The sequence below is a fragment of the Citrus sinensis genome, chromosome 9 (assembly GCF_022201045.2).
Source record: "Citrus sinensis cultivar Valencia sweet orange chromosome 9, DVS_A1.0, whole genome shotgun sequence".
Classification (NCBI taxonomy): Eukaryota; Viridiplantae; Streptophyta; class Magnoliopsida; order Sapindales; family Rutaceae; genus Citrus; species Citrus sinensis.
In genome coordinates this window covers 1430298-1450256 of record NC_068564.1, presented here as the reverse complement: position 1 = coordinate 1450256, position 19959 = coordinate 1430298, and the positions used below count along the sequence as shown (strand labels likewise).

The 19959-nt window shown below is 31.8% G+C and overlaps 2 protein-coding genes across 2 annotated transcripts; both read right to left on the bottom strand.

Moving 5' to 3' along the window:
• Positions 1-11: 11 nt before the first annotated feature.
• LOC102616940 (hypothetical protein) lies at positions 12-2044 on the bottom strand. Its single transcript, XM_006490529.4, has 2 exons — positions 1453-2044; positions 12-315 (listed from the first exon to the last, which is right to left on the bottom strand). Exons 1-2 carry the CDS (start codon positions 1854-1856, stop codon positions 210-212), a joined length of 510 nt encoding a protein of 169 aa, XP_006490592.2. The 5' UTR covers positions 1857-2044; the 3' UTR covers positions 12-209.
• Positions 2045-3046: 1002 nt separating this feature from the next.
• Positions 3047-10633, bottom strand: LOC102616643 (ABC transporter C family member 10-like). Its single transcript, XM_006490528.4, has 13 exons — positions 10390-10633; positions 10066-10156; positions 7564-9654; positions 7077-7397; positions 6916-7002; positions 5663-6250; positions 5403-5567; positions 4915-5209; positions 4556-4770; positions 4165-4470; positions 3985-4048; positions 3669-3908; positions 3047-3427 (listed from the first exon to the last, which is right to left on the bottom strand). The coding sequence occupies exons 3-13, from the start codon at positions 9619-9621 to the stop codon at positions 3315-3317; spliced, it is 4452 nt and encodes a 1483-aa protein (XP_006490591.2). The 5' UTR covers positions 9622-9654; positions 10066-10156; positions 10390-10633; the 3' UTR covers positions 3047-3314.
• Between the last annotated feature and the right edge of the window lie 9326 nt (positions 10634-19959).

Genomic DNA, 19959 nt, shown 5'->3' with positions numbered 1-19959 from the left:
AAGAATAGAGATACATGGGAAACATTAATAATTTAAATAGATATTATGCAACAAATGATTGATCAAATTTCTTTCTGGTTCAGGAAGAGGATAAAGTAATCAACATGTAGAATAAACAGTATGCATTGCATATGCAGCCCTAAGGAGTATGTTATACTCAGAATCGTAGTTAAATAGACTACAAGAAGGCTGAAGCATAGAGTTATTAATTATGGTCCTCCAAGAATGGCGTTTTCAATATCTTCTCTACTCAATGCATAGCTGAATCTCCTCTCAATATCTTTTTCCAGATTCCCAGGTCCATTCTTCAAGTACCTGCATCACAAGATACAGTATTCTTAGCATAATGCGTTCATTCATTACTGCCAATAGAAATTGTAAGAAGAACAATGGTACAATATCTTTGTCCTATGTAGTAAACGAGCTGTGGAAAAACTAACATTCTGGATTAAATATATCTCTAGCTCTTAGCCAGCTTGAACACTATTAACTGGATCCTATCAGGTTTGAATTTCTTCGTTTACGGGTGAATCGTGATATGGACTGCCTAACCAATACCATCTTTGTCAAACATATGCAGTGATCAGCTTAAGTACAATAGACTACAGACCGGTAACAGAGAGTCAGAGACCCTTTAAAAGGGGCAAAACTTAAAGAGAAAAGGCTACTGAGAAAGATAAGAAATTAGGGTTGAGGCAGATTTTGAATTGAGAAATCAACCTATCTAAGAAACAGAGCACAACTTGTGAAAGTTTGCATGCTCTTATCTTCAAGCAATCTAAAATCTAAGAGTTCGATAAATTGTTAATCAGCAGTAGGCTGTATCTTTGCACTATAGTTCGAGGAAGCGAGAAACCAATAGTACTTGTCGAATACCACCAAACTTTCATTGTCTGATGCCCTCATTCAATACCACCTTCAGTCATAACTCATTCATTTCAACAACCTTATCAAAATTAAGATCCCTCTATGAACAGTGGCCCAATCATGAATCTCCAGAAAATTTTCTCAACTACTTAACGAGCATCCACATGAACTTTACCCATTCAACATCAATTCTCCAGACAATATCCACTTCCATTAGGCCCCTTTACACAATTAGCAATTCAAAGCAACGGAATCAGCCACTACCCGGGTACCGTTTCATTTATTCTAGTTGCCAGCTTTTTGATTTCGAAGCTTTCAATAATTGTCTTAGCTGTTCTCAACATATCATTTATCAATTTGATGATAATTTCCAAATGTAAGATTTTAACTATCGCACCAATACACGCGAGCAAAAAACCCAGCTACAACAAAATCAGCAAACTAAACCAATTCCCTAAACCTCGAAAAATAATGTCTTTATTCAAAGTAGAAATAAAAACACATGCATAATTCAACATCAATCAGCAAAATAAAAAAAAAAATCCCAGAAACGAAAACACAACAGATAACCAGAAAAAAAATTACCTTATATAAAGATCAGTCATATCAAGCGACAGCTGAGCATGCCAATCATGTTTTTCAACTAACCAAACAGCTCTGTCATCACTGCACTGATGAAACCCTAAACTCCTCAACCAAGCCTCAATACAAGGCAAGCTATGAGAGTACAAAGGCTTGTTTTTTTCAGGGAGTTTCTCGAGCCACTCATCTTCAGTAGAGGGCAGCTCTTCTTCAGCTTCAAATGACTGAGAGAAAGCCAAAGTTAGGGTTTTTTTGTGAGAGTGAGTGATGGGGTGAGGACAAGATGGGAACTTTGAGAAAATGGGAGGGCATGCAGGGGAAAAAAGAGAGAACTTTGGCGTGTTGGCGGGTGTTGAAGATAAGATAATATCTGGATTTGTAAATTTAGAAACTGAAATTGCTAACATTTTTATTCTTTCAACTTTTAGGGTTTTTGATTGTTTCTGTTACATGGAAGAAGAAATGGGAATTTGCCAGAGATTTTACAATTGAATTGACTAATAAAGTCAGCTAAAACTCAGACTCAGTAAGCATTATCCATTCTCGTTTTATAAGTTTGATGGGGGAGTGTACAGTGTAGTGTTGTTTTATTTGTTTTTTAATTTCTTTTTCATATAGGATTTTATTATTGTTAAAACATTTTAAATACCATGTTTAATAAGAAAATCTGATAAAAAGGATTTTTAATTTTTTTTTTTGTTATTTATGAAATTTTATTTGAAAATTTACCGATGCTAGTCAAGTATAATATATAAACTCTATCCTAGGAAAGGCTTTAATGCGATTCTAGTCATGGGAATGCGAAGACAAGGCGACAAAAACCAAAAGAACTTGTTAAATTCTTTTGCTCTGTCACTTGCTCTTATACTTTCGCTTTTCAATCTTCTTTGGAAAGTGTTTATCAGCTTCAATGTGATTCTGCAGGTGCAGATGAGACCAATATTCCTTCGCTAGCTGAGCAAACAGTGAACCTTGCTCAAGCTAGCTCTTCGAGTGAAAATATTTCTGTAGAAGTTTGGGGAATATTTTTTCCAAAAACCCAGCCTCCATTAACAAAACTCTGAACAGAAAGAGAGGTGCAGTGGGAGGGAACACATCGGGTTATTTTATTTTTTCAAACCCAGAAAGAAACTTCTGCTTTAAGTTATTGCTGCAAGATCCTCATATACATTATTCTAAAGAAACAAAACTGAGTAAGCATTCTAAACAGTTTGATGCTGCACCATAATATAAATCATTTTCTTTTTTCGAACAGAAAAATGGAAACGAATAAATAAGCAAACAGGATCCACACGAAACCCAAAATCTTCGTCCACTAAACGCCTGTCATGTGTCTCTGACTCTCTTAAGTGTGAGAGAGAGTTCTCTTTCTCTCTGTCTCTTCATGTGCAGAGAAAGAGAAGTTGAATAAAGACAATGATTTTGGTGATGATTTATATGTAACGTTTAACAACATAAAATAAAGGCAAACCAACTTACTTAACTTGATCTTTTATATATATATATATATAACTTGATTCTTCCTTCTGTAAGCGGGAAGTGATTGCGTTAAATTCTAAGCATCAAGCTATTAACATTATAAATGAGAGGACAAAAGTTGTGGAAATTGTTTTTATGAAAAATTGGCACAATTACAGAACACATTGGCTTCTGTAAATTAACAAGGAAGCCTGGGTGCACACAATTCAGCAAACTAAACCTAATGAAGGGAAAAACATTCCTCTTCCTTTTTTGTTCTCACTAGCCGGGCTATGCTAAAGGGATACTATACATCTACTTACACTTTTAATTTCTCTTTGCTGTTAAAGCAATAGAAAATTAACAGCAAAGAGATTAAAGAAGTACAAAAGAAATAATCGGTAGCCTCAATGTGATTCTGCAGAGTGCAAATGCGACCAGTATTCCCTTACTAGCTGCCCGAAGAGTGAACCTTCCCTCTTCATTAACTTCATTGGCTCATCATACTCCGCTAGTTTACCTGAACATAGCAGATTACCCACTTCTTTTAGTTAATTGAAGAACATAGAAATCGAATTAGTGAAATGAACTCGTTAGAATGAAAAAATATGCAGAGGCACCCAGGAATCCATAAATGAGTTATTGTTAATACACGCACACACACACGTGCGCGCGTGCGCGCGCGTGTGTGTGTGTGTGAGAGAGAGAGAGAGAGAGAGAGAGAGAGATTTTCAATGAAGCTAATAAATAATGAAACTCACCATCACTAATGGCAAGTACCATAGTGCAATCCATCACTGTTGGAATCCTGTGAGCTACTGTGATAACAGTGCAATCAGCAAATTCTGCACGAATAGTTTTCTGCAGAATCATGTCAGTTGCATTATCAATTGATGCAGTTGCTTCGTCAAGCACCAATATGCGGCTTCTCCTCAAAAGAGCACGGCCCAAACAGAACAGTTGCCTTTGCCCCATGCTCCAGTTTGATCCGTCTTCCACAACTGGAAAAACCGGACTTCAGTTAATACCAATATGGAAAATAAATTCCCAAAATCTACATATTGTTAGAATACTCACCTAAGGAGTCTAGGCCATTTTCTTTCTCGCGGACAGCCTCTCCAAGATGACACTTTGCAAGAACCTAAACAATTGTAGAGCAAAAAATAAAAATGCAATGGCAAACAGAGAAACTATTACCAGATAAAAGAATCTCCCAACCAGCCAGCAACCACATGGAAAAAATCAATTGAAATTTACCTCCCATATTTCCTGGTCTGTATGTTGCGACAAGGGATCCAAATTATATCTCACGGTCCCATTGAAAAGTGTAGGATCCTGAGGTATTATTCCAAAACGTGACCTAAGATCATGAAGTCCAAGCTTAGAAATGTCAATACCGTCTACTAAAATTTTCCCACCGGCTGGCTCGACTAGACGAAATAAAGCACCTATGAGAGTAGTCTTCCCACTGCCAGTTCGACCAACAATACCAATTTTGTGCCCTCCTTCAAATGTGCAACTGATACCCTTAAGGACGAGTGGTGAATCGGGCCTATACCTGATCTGTTTGCAAATCATTGCTCTCAGCATGGTAACCATCGTAGATCAGAATAATAGTAAAATAAATAAATAAAAATAAACAAAATACCTGCAAATCACAGATATCCACTTTACCAACAACCGGCCAGTTGGGTGGGGGGCGGTTGTCTTCTACTACCTCAGGGGCTTCACTTGGTACATGCATGTATTGGTTAAGTCTTTCTACAGAAATGATATAATTTGCTAGAGTACACTGGTTTTGGATTGACATTACTAGGGAACTGTTTAACGAAAGACCATAAGAAAGGGCCATTCCAATAAATCCTGAAAATAACACAAGTAATTGTTATTACTATATCCTACATAAGAAGAGTTAAGTATATTAAAAAATTAATTTGAAGTTCTAATGCATATTCCTAAGAATTTCCTGAAGTAGCAATGAGACTCCAATGAAATTAATTTACTCACCAGGGGTAAAAGTTCCAGGAGGAAGCAAAACCATACAGAATGCTGCCGAGGATATAACAGTTGCACTGAGTGTTTCTAGGCGTTGGATCAACCACTCATTTGCTGCAAAAGTTTGGAAGAAAGGACTGGCATTGGTATCAATGAGGTCAAGGTTCTTTGCAAAAAACCGATCTTCCTCCTCAAAAGCCCTAATTGTCATGGCTCCTGCTATAGACTCAGCTAGATGATTTGCTACCAAGGACTTGGTTGTGCCGTTAAGCCGCATCAATTCTTTTGCAGTAGCAAAATAGTATCTCTGCGAAGAAAGAAAAGCAAATATAAAATTTACTTGTTAGTTCAACACCCTCCCATCCCTGCTTCAAATTCCAAAATATGCACAAGGTGTAGTTTTGGTAATTCATGTATTCATGCAACAATATTCACATCACATGGCTAAAATAGGAAAACTGCCTCTTACACATGAAAACAGAAACTTTGCATAATATTACCTGCAAGCGAATTGCCAAGAAAATCACTGGTATGGAAACGAATAGGACTTGCCATGTGACAACAGCAAGTACTCCTAGATTACTATAAGCATTTGTGGTAGCCCCGACAGCAAAGATTAAACTGAATGGAACATCTAGGTCGACAATACTCAGATCAGAAGAAACCTGTATCAGGACAAAATTTTGATAATAAGAAGCAGAAATATCAGTTTTATCAATCCCTTTCAGAGAAACAAACAGTTTACGATGAAGATGCATACCCGACTAAGTACCCTTCCAAGAGGTGTGGAGTCGTAAAAAGACATAGGTGCACGGAAAAGGGAATTTAAAAGCTGTGAGAACAAAGATTTTGATGATCTAATACCTAAAACAACACTAGAGAGAGATCTAGACATCAGGAATAGTGTTGAGACAAATCCAATCAACAAGTAAACCACTATCAGCCGTAATGTGCTGACATTAGGATTTTCTACATTGGCAGCCAGCCAAGAGTTCTGCAATATCTGACCAATCACAAATGTAAGGTGAGAGAGGCTGGCTATGGAGAAGAACAAAAAGCCCTTGTTCTGATTCAGATATTGTATGTATGGCTTAAAACCTATGTCCCCTGTTTCTCTTTCTTCTTGTTTAATCAGCTGATCACCTTTGGATACTTCAAATTGTTTCTCTACATGACCCTTCTTGATCTCCTTAGCAGGCATTCCACTTTTCTGGGAAGGAGTGACCTCAGCAAGTCTCTCAGAACCAGCGGTTTCTTTGTGCGCGTTGACAAGTTCCTGAAATTCTTTGCTTGAGGCCAATAATTGATGATAAGGAGCTGCCCGCAGGATTTCCCCATCTGACATTAACTGCCAAAAGATTCAAGATTAAGATGCAAATAACTATTACATAGTTTAAATAACAAAAAGTAACACGGAACAGAACTCTCAGTTTTAACAATAATTATGCATGTCTACTAGGGCAAGCCTAATGAGGATAATTTTATACGGCTGGTTTCGCCAGATTGTTCATTCTGATGTGTGAATTAGGTGCGTATTAAGAAAACAAAATCTTGAAAACTATACTCTTTCTTAGGCTACTTGGATTTGAAACCAAAGAATAAGTGTTGATAAGTTTCAGAATTTAAAACTAATTAACAAGCATTATACAAAATGTTTGGCAAATTTAGATCAATCTAAAATATATGCAAAAAATGAAAAAGCCTATAATTCACAGAAATAAGTATTAAACAGTGATTGAAATCACTTCTTTGTAATAATAGTACATCAACAAAGCCATGTAATAATCTTGGTGCAAGTTTCATTGCCAAAATAATCTATCTCATGGAAACAATAAAACAGAAGAACAAAACCGATAACAAAGGATGTTCTTCAGACAGAAAGATGTGGCAACAAGAAAGAAAACCCAAGAGACAAACCAAGCTCAAGTGATTATAGATACGTAATACAAATAAAGAGGATCAAATAAATTATTAGAAAATAATGAAAAAGCTGGAGGTTGAGAATAGACTAACCAAAACAGAATCAAATGCAGGAAGAAAATCAACTTGATGTGTGACAAGTAAGACCACCTTCCCTGACAGTGCTTCCATAACATAATCCTGCAGAGTTTTAAGTTAGCTTTCACTAAAACCTAGTTAACAAGAGAGAATGTGGTGTTAAGATAAGTAGTTACATTAAATAAACTTGAAGCAGTATGAGCATCCACAGCACTAAACGGATCATCCAATAGATATATATCAGCATCCTGATAGAGAGCACGAGCAAGTTGAATTCGCTGCTTCTGACCACCACTCAAATTAACACCTCTTTCACCTATTTCGGTGTTATCACCGTAGGGAAGCAACTCAAGGTCCTTTATCAACGAACACCTCTCAAGTGTTTCCTGGTATTGATGGCTATCCATAGGAGACCCAAATAAAATATTCTCCCGTATGCTTCCAGTCTGGATCCATGCTGTTTGAGAAACATAGGCAGTCTTCCCATACACTTGAATCTATGAATTAGAAGAAGACAGACCAGAACTGATATCAGTATAAATTGTTAATAAATTGCAGGACTTGTGAGAGACGTAGAATCCACAGAACAACATACAAGGAGACAATATTTTGCATGCATTTCACAAATATGAAAAAGAAAGAGAACAAACAGGAACAACTTACAGTTCCCTGTGTATGTGGTACTTCTCCAAGAATTGCAGCTAAAAGGGTTGATTTGCCAGAACCAACTTCTCCGCATATGGCTACCTTTTGGCCAGGTCTAACCTCTAAACTTATATTCCTCATAGTGGGCTTTGAAGAGCTCTCTTCCCATGAAAAACTGGCAGATTTAATGGAAATGACATGGTTCACATTCTCTATGTTCCCCTTTTGCCTGATATTCATACTTTGCAGCTCTGGTGCCTCAAGGAAATTTACAATACGTGAAAATGCAACATTTGCTTGAATGAAAACTCCGATTACATCAGGGATAACTCTAATAGGGTCCTGAACTAGACGTAATGTTGCTACAAAAGTAAAAACATTACTAGCATATAGAGGAACGTTGAGGAAATAGCATGCCCCAAAAGTAGCGGTAGAAACCAAAACAGGTGAAGACCAGAAGAGAAAGGTATTATATGCTTTTCGCAACTGAACGGCTGATAACCATTTATACTCCACATTCCTCAAAATTTCAATGGCATTCTTGAAATGAGTTTCCCAGGCATATAGTTTCAACACCTTCATGTTCACAAGTGCCTCACTGCAAGCCTTAAGTCTCTCATCTTGTGCCACCATCAGCTTAGTTTGAAACTTATGTTGCAATTTCGCAAGTGGAGCATTACATAGAACAGTAATCATTATAACTACCAAGGCTGCAATTGTTGCCAATCCCACTGCATGAAACAAAATTATCAGGGCAATACAAAGCTGGACACTTGTTGTCCAAATTTGGTGGAACCAGAAAGGGAATTCTCCAATCCTGTAAGCATCCACTGTAACATAATTCATTATCTCACCCCCTGAGTGCATCAACCTAGCAGCATTGGACAATCGGAGTTGCTTCTTGTAAATTGCTGCTGTGAGCAAAGACCTCACTTTCAGTCCAATAAGTCTGCTTCGGAAATACCACTGCCTTTGCGATAAGGATTCTAGGATCTTTGCAACGAAAAGTGTTATGGCCAATACATAACCTTCGTACTTGAAGCCTGCTTTACCCTCAGTAACCAAAATGAAGGCATTAAGGAGCAGAGGGCCAGCAGATAGAGTGAGAACCTTTAGCAACGCAAAGAAACCAGACATGAAAATATCTCTCCAGTAGCATATTATTATTGTCCTCAATACTGATGGTTGAGATGATGGTTCTGCTTGTTTTTGTTTGTTTAACTGATCCAGGAATTGAAAGTAGCAGCTTTCTGCTTGCTCTGCTTTGCGCAAATCCGGAATGTCTTCATCCCCTAGAGTCTTCTCTCTACCCCTTTTCATCAATGGATTCAACCACCAAAATGTCAATCTACTGAAGAAACCAGCAGCGGCAAATCCAGTAATATGACCAGCAGAATGATCTTTACCTAAACCATTGGCTTCCCCATTCAAAGGGGCATATAGGCCATTTTCACCAATTTTCACATCAGTTTCTTCATGCTTAAACACCTTATAAGCACATAAAAGCAACAATATTGCTCCAGGGAAAGAAAGAACATCCACGGCTGTCTTGATGGTTACATCTTTGCTTAAAATGGCTGCAAAGATGGATAGGACACAGACAGTTCCAGCAAATAAGAAGCTAAGAACAGACAATAGCCGCATTGGTGCTCTTGGTAAATGATTTCCCCTAAGGCTTACGATTAAACTCACAAGCAACCATGTGACACCTTGAAACAATACTAATAACCACCAATTCAATGGCAAAGCAGTGTGAGTTTTCCTCAGCTTCTCTTCTAAAATCCAAGTGCCCAAGCACAAATACGCTATTCCAAGACAGCTATTAACAACTGCAGCCACTTTCTGCAACGTTGTAAACCGTTGAAAACGTACAGGAATGTAAAGTGACTTCGATGATGATTTCTGGATCATATTGAATAAGAGCATGGCTAAAAGCAAAACGTCAAAGCAAATGATCAACGCATGATTGATGCATGAATTTGGATCACTCAAGAGCAAAAAAGCATTATCGCATGGCTCTCCACCAATGTCTGAACACCCAGACTCCCCACAAAACATTCTCCATAAATCCCCCATCTTGCTTTATCACTTTCACTTGCTCTTCGAGCCCTGTATTGCACACCAACCCATACTCATTTACAAGCCCACATAAATATACTATATATTTATTAAAATTCCAAGCATCCACCTAAAACAAATTATCATGAAATTTCCTTGAGCATTAAATTCAAAAATAGAGAACCAAAAAAGTAGCAAGTGATGCTGGTTAGCTCAACTGGTAAAACCTCCTGGGATGATACCGGTTGGTCCAAGTCCCCACAAAAAACAAAGTTATGAATGCAAGTGAGTGATAAAAGAACAAAATCTTCTTACTTGTTATGAGAAGTGAAATTACAAAAGCAAAGCAAGGGAATGCAAAAGAACTTTCGTGGAGCATAGCATCACTAATGGCATATATTGCAAGTGAAGCAAAGTTGAAGTAATTGCATATACAAAAAGATAATCAAAAGTTGATGGTACCTCAAATGTGATCAAGCGAAGACCCTTCCCCTTCCCTTTCTCTGAACAAGTAATTACGCGAACTCTGAAGGGAGCTCACGTGAACATGTTCCTGTAAAATTTTCAAACAAATTGAACCCAAAAAAAGCCTCCATGAATCAATTCCAGGACGAAACTAATAATGCGATAATAATACATCAAAATATTTTTAGCAACATCCGCTTATAAATGATTTTAAATGAAAAAACAAAACAGAGGAAGCATTCGAAACAAATTAAACAACTGCACCACGTGAAAGATAACATTTTCGTCTTTTTCATTATGCAACGAACTGTAAAAACTAACCAGTCACCGGAAATCGCATGAAACTCGAAAAAAAAATTCTCCCTCTGTTAATTTCTCGAATCAAAACTCAAATGGATACTCGAAAATGATCTTTGTTTTATAAAACTTTTGCGAAAATGGATGAATTCTACTCAAAAGGGTTCCTCTGTTTCTGTTTGCAGAGACAGAGGAGTTAATCACAATGCAATGGCTTGCTGATTCCTTTATACGTAAATATGTGAATGCGGAATTGTGTTGGGGGAGAGAGAAAGAGGAAGGCAAAACGATTATGGAACTGATTTCTGATGTCGTCATGGCACACGTCTGTAATTGAGTCGACGTGTGTTCGTTTTTGGATTTTTCGTTCTGTTTCAGAAAGTACTCTTAACTCGTGAAGCCTATTTAAGAGAAAAATTCATGTGCTCAGAGTTGATGCATCAAACGCATTTCATTTTAATTCTAAAAACAAAATACGCGCAGCAAATATTAATATAATTTATTTCAATTCTGATTCAAACTTGTTAAAAGTAACCAATATCGAAGTTGATAGTGTTAATTATTCGGTAAGGTAACTTCTCGAGCAACTCCATTCTCTGTACATCACAATTCTCCATGACAAAATTACTTTTGACGAATAGGATTCTCTCTTGATCATGGTGTTAATTATTCCGTACGTAGCTTCTTGAGCAACTTCATTCTCTGTACAGCACAATTCTCCATGACAAAATTAGCATCCTTTTCTTATCTGATTTTTATTGAGTTTTTAAAAAAAATTTATGACGTGTCTTTTACTAATAATATATGGATAAGATTTATTTTTTATATTTTTTTATTTATTAACTATTAATCAATAATTGAATTATTTACTAAGAACATGATCAAATTAAAAGAGAATCATGATAAGATTTATTTTTTTTATTTTTTTTTTACATTTTTTATTTATTAACTACCAATCAGTAATTAAATTATTTATTCTGAACATGATCAGATCATAAAAAAATTTTAATCCTACTTTTGTTAACTACAAACTTTTTTCACGCACATTATCGGCCATCTTACCTTAAAATTATTCTATTTTTAAAAATATTATAAAATTTTAAGTTTATTAGAGTTTTTACTCTAAATTTATGACTCATATCAATAGTCTACCAAAAAGACACAATTATCATTATAAAAATCATGTTGTAATTATGTTTATTTTTATTTCATTATTTTATAAGGATAATTCTATAAATTTTTTTTTACACGATTAATACAAAATACAAAGATGAGGTAAAAAAATTAAACAAATTTAAATTTTTATAATATTTTGAAAAATAAAGTAATTTTAAGGTAGAGAGCTGATAGTTTTTCATTTCTTCTATTGCTTAGGGTATTTTAATTTTTTTATTTGTTTTCGCAGGAGATAGCTATCTGCAATCATTTAACAAATTAGAAAATAAATAAATAAATAAATAATTTATTGGTCGGTCATGCCCTCTCACACAAACCGACAAAACGCTACAAATTAAATTTCCATGTTATTTATGTGCATAATAATCTTCTTTTAACTGGGATTGATAGGTCATAAACGAACTCAAAGTCTTCTAATTAAAAGATTAAAATAATCCCAATAATTTAATAAAAAATTTTAATTAAATTAGTCAAATTCATTAAACATGCAAAAGAAAAAAAATCAAGACAATAATAATTCAAGCTGAAGACGACTTCGACCAAGGTTTAAAAAAACAACAAAATTGCCAGATGTTTACATTTTGTCGTCTGTCCAAATTTTCCAATTTATATAATTATATATATTATCTTTTAGTACTGAAGCTTGTTTTGACAAATGGAATTATCATGTCCGAGCATATCCATGAATAACACGTAAGGTTCTACCACCAACACATGTTCCATTTTATGAATATGTTACGGACCCAAGAGTTCTTTTATTTTTCTTTTTTTTTAATCCACATTAATTTTTAAATTTATTGTGAATATTTGCGTGAGTGTTGGTCTATATAAAAGATTAAAAACAATGCGTACGCGCACATATAATATCAAAACTCTTAATATAAACATATTTAATTAAAAAAATAACAACAATGCGTCACAGTGATGGTCTTAAGTATAGGCGAACTGTCGGTCGCCTAAGGTCTTATATCTTTTGAAAGCCCCATCTTTTGAGTATGTCCTTAATAATTTTTTAATTAACGAGTGCTTTTTTTTTTTCTTTTTAATTCCGTATTTTAGGAAACCTATCTATATTTGTTAATCTTAGTATCAAAGAGATAAAATTAATAATATTATTTAACCATTAATTCATTAACTATTAATCTTTCCAAGAAAAAAAATTAAATTCTTAACCTTTTGAGTTTTCTAAGAAAACTTAATTATTTAACATTAGAATATTTGACTTTTAGTATTCCTTCTAATTTCTATTAAAAATCTTATAATCTAAAAAATAAATAGATGAAACAATTTCTTGATGTCATATGTACAAAGAAAATTATTACATTCATTAGTTCATTTAAAAAAGAAAAAGTTAATTTCTTGAAATATAAAGTTTATTTCCATTATCTGATTATCAATTTATCTTCTCAGCTTTCTATGTGATACAATTCTAGATATTCTATTTTAAAATAGTATTTTTCTTATTTATTTTTTTTGTTTATTTTTGTAATAGTTTTAATGGATGTAAAAAAGAATATCTTCTTCACTATTTTTAAAAACTTTTAAGATCTTAATTATTGTTGAAATTTAAGAACTAAATATGGAACGAATTTTGAGATATTTTATGTTTTTTCGAGTATTTAAGTTGCAGAATAAAAAGAGGTCTCATAAAAATAATTTGTCTAAAGCTCCAAAAACTCTAAAACCGGCCTTGATGCAACAATAAGCTTATAGTATAAATCATTAAAATTATACATTAAAAAAATATTTATTAAGTTTTTTTTTTAATTTTAGTGATAGAGAATAGGAACGAAATAAAGCATGAAATTAATTATGAAAAGAAAAAGGGGCGGGCATATATGATTGTGATTTGTGACTCTCAAGACTCAAAGTAGACTTGGTTTCATGAATCGTCAACGTCCTTTTAAGCGGCTAGAAAGCACATCGCAAAGAGAAAGACAAGCAACAGGAAAATTGAGACTGCTTATGCAATGTACATCCCCTTATCAGTGTAAAGACAAACAAAATGACAAAAGGCTTTTCAAAATTCCACACCATAATTAATAGTGGTTAGTAAAATGGGATGACTTATTAAAAGAGTTAATTTTGAAATTACAGTTACAAATCTTTGCCAATAAACACTTTTACGGTTGTCGCTCTAAAAATAATCTTACACATATATAAAATGTTAAGAGAAATCAAATCCAATAATTATGTGGTGGAAGTGGAAATATAAAAGACAAATTATAGTCGGTGATACAAGTCAATCCCTAAAATCATTCATTAATTTATTTATTCTAAACTCACCCAACACTCTAATTTGTTTTTTTCTCTTTCTTGTCAATTTTATTTAATAGTTCTGAATTTTTTAATTACCAGATTGGAAGACTGTTTATCAGAAGATAACAAAGTTGAAAGCTCGGCAAGAGCTTCTTGCAACCAAAAGACAATAATTTGGCTCCTACAAAGTCAATTTAGACAACTTGTGAGCCACTATATTATGAATTCTAGGGACAAGTTTAAAGACAACATTAGCAACACCCTTAAACATATCTTATCTTAAATCTCTGCCACTAGCCATCCAATCTCACTTTAGCTTGCCGATAATCAGTCTAATCATATTTTGTGAATCTGATTCAATAATTAAAGGATAAAGCCCCCGTCAAAATTTTGGTCATCTTTAAATTTTCATAAATATCAACTGCTTCAACAAATTCAACATCATTTAATACTCTAAAAAGACACTCAAATTCAGATTTTTCAAATAATAAATTATTCTCTCTCTTAAATTTTATAGAGTTGTTTTCTCACTTTTCAATTTATATTTTATTATTTTTTATTCGAGAGAGAAGTGCTTTAATTACTATTTATTTTTCTTTTGAAAAAATATTTATTTGATTAAAATAATATTAACTTATTTAGATTTAAAGAGACTTTTGGAGAATAACACTTTTTTTTTTACTCTCTTTTTTGTCACATATGTAAGTAAATAAATATTTGAAGAGTAAAATTAATAGAGCATTTTAGAGATGCTCTTAGCTACAAACTTTTTCCACACGCATTGTCGCTCATCCACCTTAAAATTATTCTATTTTAAAAATATTATAAAATTTTGAGACTAAAAATCATGTTGATTTTTATAAAATATTTTTTTATTATTATTTTTTAAACATATTGGTTACCCATATTGTGAATTATTGGTTAATTTGTCAATATATCATTATTGGTTAATTTGCTAAAGTTAACTTTTATAAAAATAAATTGATTAATATCAAGAATATTTGTTGCAAGAATATGATGATAAAAGCTAAGAAAATTTAAGAGTAAGAATGTAACATATTTAACGATAATGATATTTTGAAGTATTGTTTAAAATATAAAAACTAAATAGACAATTAATTAAACTATAAGAACTAAACGAGCATATACTCTAAAATAAAACTTTATCTTCTTTTTTTTTCACATGACATAGTATTTGTTGTATTAGGCGAAATTTTTTACTTTATGACAAAGATTTCTTGTTAATTTTTATTTGAAGTCGCAAAACATAATTTTATTCTTTTTGGATCCATTTGTTTGATCATAATTATGTACATTTTAAGCTTAATCTCATTTTTTAAACAAGAAAATTATAATTTTTTCTTTAAAAAATGCTTATGACTGAACATTTTTATCAAAATCACAAATTTATCGAATAAGATGAGAAATTGATTCAATTTTTATTTTTTTTAGTACTTTTAAATCATTTCATATTAATAAAAATCGAACCGTATGTCGAATTGGTTAAATCTGAGAGTAGTATTAGCCGCACAAATTATCAAATCAAACTGTATATCGAATCGATTAATAAAATTTTATTAATAAAGTTATTTTATAAAAATATTATAAAATTTAAAAGACATAATTATCATTATAAGAATCATGTTGTAATTATGTTTATTTTTATTTGATTATTTTGTAAATATAATTCTATTTTTTTGGTACAATTAATATAAATTGCAAGTGTAAGATAAAAAAAAAATTGAACAAATTTAAATTTTTATAATTTTTTTAAAAATAAAGTAATTTTAAGTTAGAGAGCTGATAATTTTCCCTTTCTTCTGTTGCTTGTCTTGGAGACATCACTCTCTTTATCTCAGTCGGGTATTTTAATTTATTTATTTTTATTTGTTTTCGGAGGAGATAGCCACATAGTTTTATGGGCTATAAATTTTCCATTTTACACGCACTACTACACTGGCAATAGATTAAGGCAGTGTTTACTTTCTGAAGTGGGAGTATGGAGTGTGGATTCCTCTCACTCCAGTGTTTACTTACCTTAAAAAAGGGGGGAGTGGGAGTGAGAATCCACTCCCCCCTCTTCCCATTTTATCTTTATAAAAATAAATAAATAATATTTAATAAAATAAATAATATCATATTTATTAAAAATAATAATTATATCATATTTATTTTATTAAATTTAATAAAATAAAAATAAATAAATATTATATTTAAATTAATAATATTAAACATTAATTTTAATAAATATTAATTAATAATAATAAATATTTTATTCTAAAAAAATATTAATTTTGTACTATATTATCAATAATAATATTTCATTTGTGTTGCTATTATTAATAATTTTTATTCACATAATTTAAATTTAAATTAACAAAAAATTATGATTTACATAATTAAGAATATTAGTAATTATTATTAATTTATAAATATAATAAAATATTTAATTTATTTTCCAAATATATTTTTTATTAATTTTTTAATTACAAATTATAATTCTATACATAAGGATAAAATTATAATTTAAAACAATTTACTCCCAATACAAGACAAAGTAAACAAATAATTAGGATTCTGATTGACAATCCATATTTTTATTTAGTCTAAGTAAACACCCTACTCGCACTCCCACTCCCATTCCACACTCCTAATCTAAGGATTCCCACTCCTCAGTATTCTCACTCAAATCCAAAAAGTAAACGCAGCATGGATTTAATCTGCAATCATTTAACAAATTAGAAAAAAAAAAGAAATAATTTATTAGTCATGCCCTCTCACACAAACTTATATATATATATATATATAAAAGTTTATGTGCATAATCTTCTTTTAACTGGGATAGGCCATAAGCGAACTCAAAGTCTCTAATTAAAAAATTAAAAAAATCATAACAATTTAATAAACTTTTTTTTTTTAAATTAGTCAAATGCATTAACCATGCAAAAGACAAAATTAAGACAATAATAATTCAAGCTGATAACGACTTCAAGTCTTCAACCACGTTTTTAAAAAAAAAAAAAATCGCCACTTGTTTACATTTTGTCGTCTGTATATATATATATATATATATATATATATGTTATTATCTCTTAGTACTGAAGCTTGTTTTTCGAAATGGAATTATTATGACCGAGCATACCCATCAACAACATATAAGGTTCTACCATCAACGCATGTTCCATTTTATGAATATGTTACGGACCCAGGAGTTCTTTCTTTTTCTTTTTTTTAAGACGGAATTAATTTATAAATTTATTGTGAATATTTACGTGAATGTAGGTCTATATAAAAGAGCAAAAACCACACACACACACACATATTTCAAATAATGCAATATCAAAACTCTTTATATATATATATATACAACAATGTGACAATAAGTTTATAGTATAAATCATTAAAATTGTACATTAAAAGAATATTTATTTGCCTTTTTCCCTTGTTTATTCTATTGTTTGTCAAAAAAATGCAGATTCTAGCACCATCGGCTCTTCTAGCGGACTCTAAGAAGGGACTCAGTGTCTGAATCCTATATGTTAGATTTTTTTTTAATTTTTAGTGATAAGAGAATAGGAACAAAATAGAGTATGAAATTAATTATGAAAAAAAAAGGTGGGTATATATGATTGTGAAGGAATAAATGATTACAAACTTAAGGGTTTGTATAATTATTTATCAACTTAAAAAAGAGTTTACATGTTCTATAAAAGAATATGTGTGATTATTTAAAAAAATAAGAGAATCTTCGCGACCATTTACCAAATCACAAGGTGTCGTTGTTATTGTGTTTCAAAATAGAGTTGGTTTCATGAATCATAATATATTAAGGTCCTTTTAAGCGGCTAGAAAGCACGTCGCAAAGAGAAAGACAAGCAACAGGAAAATTGAGACTGCTTATGCAATGTACATCCCCTTATCAGTGTAAAGACAAACAAAATGACAAAAGGCTTTTCAAAATTCCACACCATAATTAATAGTGGTTAGTAAAATGGGATGACTTATTAAAAGAGTTAATTTTAAAATTACACTTACAAATCTTTGCCAATAAACACTTTTACAGTTGTCGCTCTAAAAATAATCTTTACACATATATAAAATATTAAGAGAAATCAAATCCAATAAGAATCCCGCTACGTTACGTTAATCGTAACGTACGCCACACACACTAGCGTACGTTACGATTAACGTAACGTAGCACTGGCCATTCAATAATTCATATTAAGCAATCTATACATTTCAGATTTTAGATACAATCTTTTTGTCTGGCCGTATGCTCTCTACCCGTGAACGTCATCAGATGGTGACAATCTAATTCTTATTAAATAAAATTTTTTAAAAAAATTATGTGGTGGAAGTGGAAATATAAAAGACTGATTGCAGTCGGTGATGCAAGCCAATCCCAGAAATCATTCATTAATTAATTTATTCTAAACCCACCCAACACTCTAATTTATTTGTTCTCTTTCTTGTCAATTTTATTTTATAGTTCTGAAAAGTAATCATGTATATATGTTGCAGGAACTAGATAAGGTGTTCGGTGAGTGACAGTGGTAAGCTGATTATTAATATTTGCTTTGAGTTGTAATTATCATTCTATTCATATTCATGTCAATATTTTTTAGCTTCATTCCAACGCAATGATGCACAAAAGCCGGCGAAGGCAATTATTCTTACTTTACATGATTGTGTGAAAAGTAACAAGAATTACAAAAATTTAAAAAAAAAAATCGCTATGATATTACTCTAGAAAGAAATCTGTACACTGAAACATAAATTTTGTTGGATGTGTTAGTTAAAATGGTACTTGTTGGGAGTGTAATATATTTTTTATTTATTCTTGAACTATAATGCAAATTATCGTACCATTATTAATTATTTTGTCATTCCTTAGATAATTTAAGATCAAATTTTGTAATCAGCCTAATCACATTTTGTGAATCCGATTCAATAATTAAGGGATAAAGCCCCCATCAAAATTTGGTCATCTTTAAACTTTCATAGATAGCAAATGTTTCAACAAATTCGACATAATTGAAAAATGATATCTTCAAGTTGTTGCAGCCATAATTCCTCATTGAGAGTCCCTTATATTTGCCCCAAATACTCTAGGTTGTCTCAAAAGTTCAATGCTTGTATTCAGACATTCAGAAAGCAATAGAATATACTATTGGTGTCCTATTATAATTTATGTCTTATCTTTTACTATGAAATTAAATTGTAAACCATGACAGTGGTATTTTCTTAATTCTATCCACCTAATCTAACTTGTTAAATTTATAAATTGTGATTGTGAATCACAACTATATGCACAAATTCATAAACGATCCCAAATTCTCTCTGAATTAAAATTAGTTATAAGGAGCTTTGTAACCCTTTTCTTGTTTTTCTATGGGCTTCTACAGTTTCTATATTTGTATGAAAGGTTGCTCATAATGGCCCAGTATGGGAGACATACGAAAATTAGTTGGGCCTAGATTCAGCCCAATAATGATCATAGTAACCATAAAGCTGATATTCTGGTACTTTTTATCATTTTACGGCGAGTTGGACTATTGGCACCCCCTCTCATCTCCTCATAAAATCTCATTTTTAGTTATATTTATTTTATTTTCGAAAATGTCATTTTTTAGATATATTTTTCTAAGTTCTCAATTTTTATTTGATTTATTTTATTATTAAAACTCAAAGTATTATTGTGCTATTTTTAATTTTATTATTAATCTACACACAAATTAAAAAGTTATATGGGTGATTAGTTTTTTAGTATTCATCATTGGTTGAAATAACACATATTTCAAAGTAATTTTAAGTATAAAAATATTTAATCAATAAGAAATCAAAAGAGAACAATAGATTATTCTACATTTGTACAATTTATTTTAGTTAAATATGAAGTAGCATATATAATTTTTTTTTTAAAAGATTGATTATGAATTAAGTAATTTGCTGGAAAAAAATCTATATGTGTTTAATTTTCAATTATCCTTAAGTATAATTTTATTTAAAGTGGGGTTTTGTAAGAATAATGTAGGGGTGCCAATAGCTCCACTCTTTTATGGCTAGCCAATTACCCCATTTTTTTTAATTTCATTTGCTGTGCGCCAATGTTACTTAATAAATGGATCCAGTTTGTAAACAGGAAAATGTGCTTTGTAT

Bases quoted from the DNA above. Each gene is read 5' to 3' on its own strand.
- LOC102616940 (XM_006490529.4), bottom strand. From the start codon at position 1,856: ATGTTAGCAATTTCAGTTTCTAAATTTACAAATCCAGATATTATCTTA. The intron at 316-1,452 runs GTAATTTTTTTT...CTTGTGATGCAG, and splicing joins ATGACTGATCTTTATATAAG to GTACTTGAAGAATGGACCTG.
- LOC102616643 (XM_006490528.4), bottom strand. From the start codon at position 9,621: ATGGGGGATTTATGGAGAATGTTTTGTGGGGAGTCTGGGTGTTCAGAC. The intron at 6,251-6,915 runs GTTAGTCTATTC...ATCTTTTGGCAG, and splicing joins CTGCATTTGATTCTGTTTTG to TTAATGTCAGATGGGGAAAT. The intron at 5,210-5,402 runs GTAATATTATGC...CTTTCTTCGCAG, and splicing joins TCTTGGCAATTCGCTTGCAG to AGATACTATTTTGCTACTGC.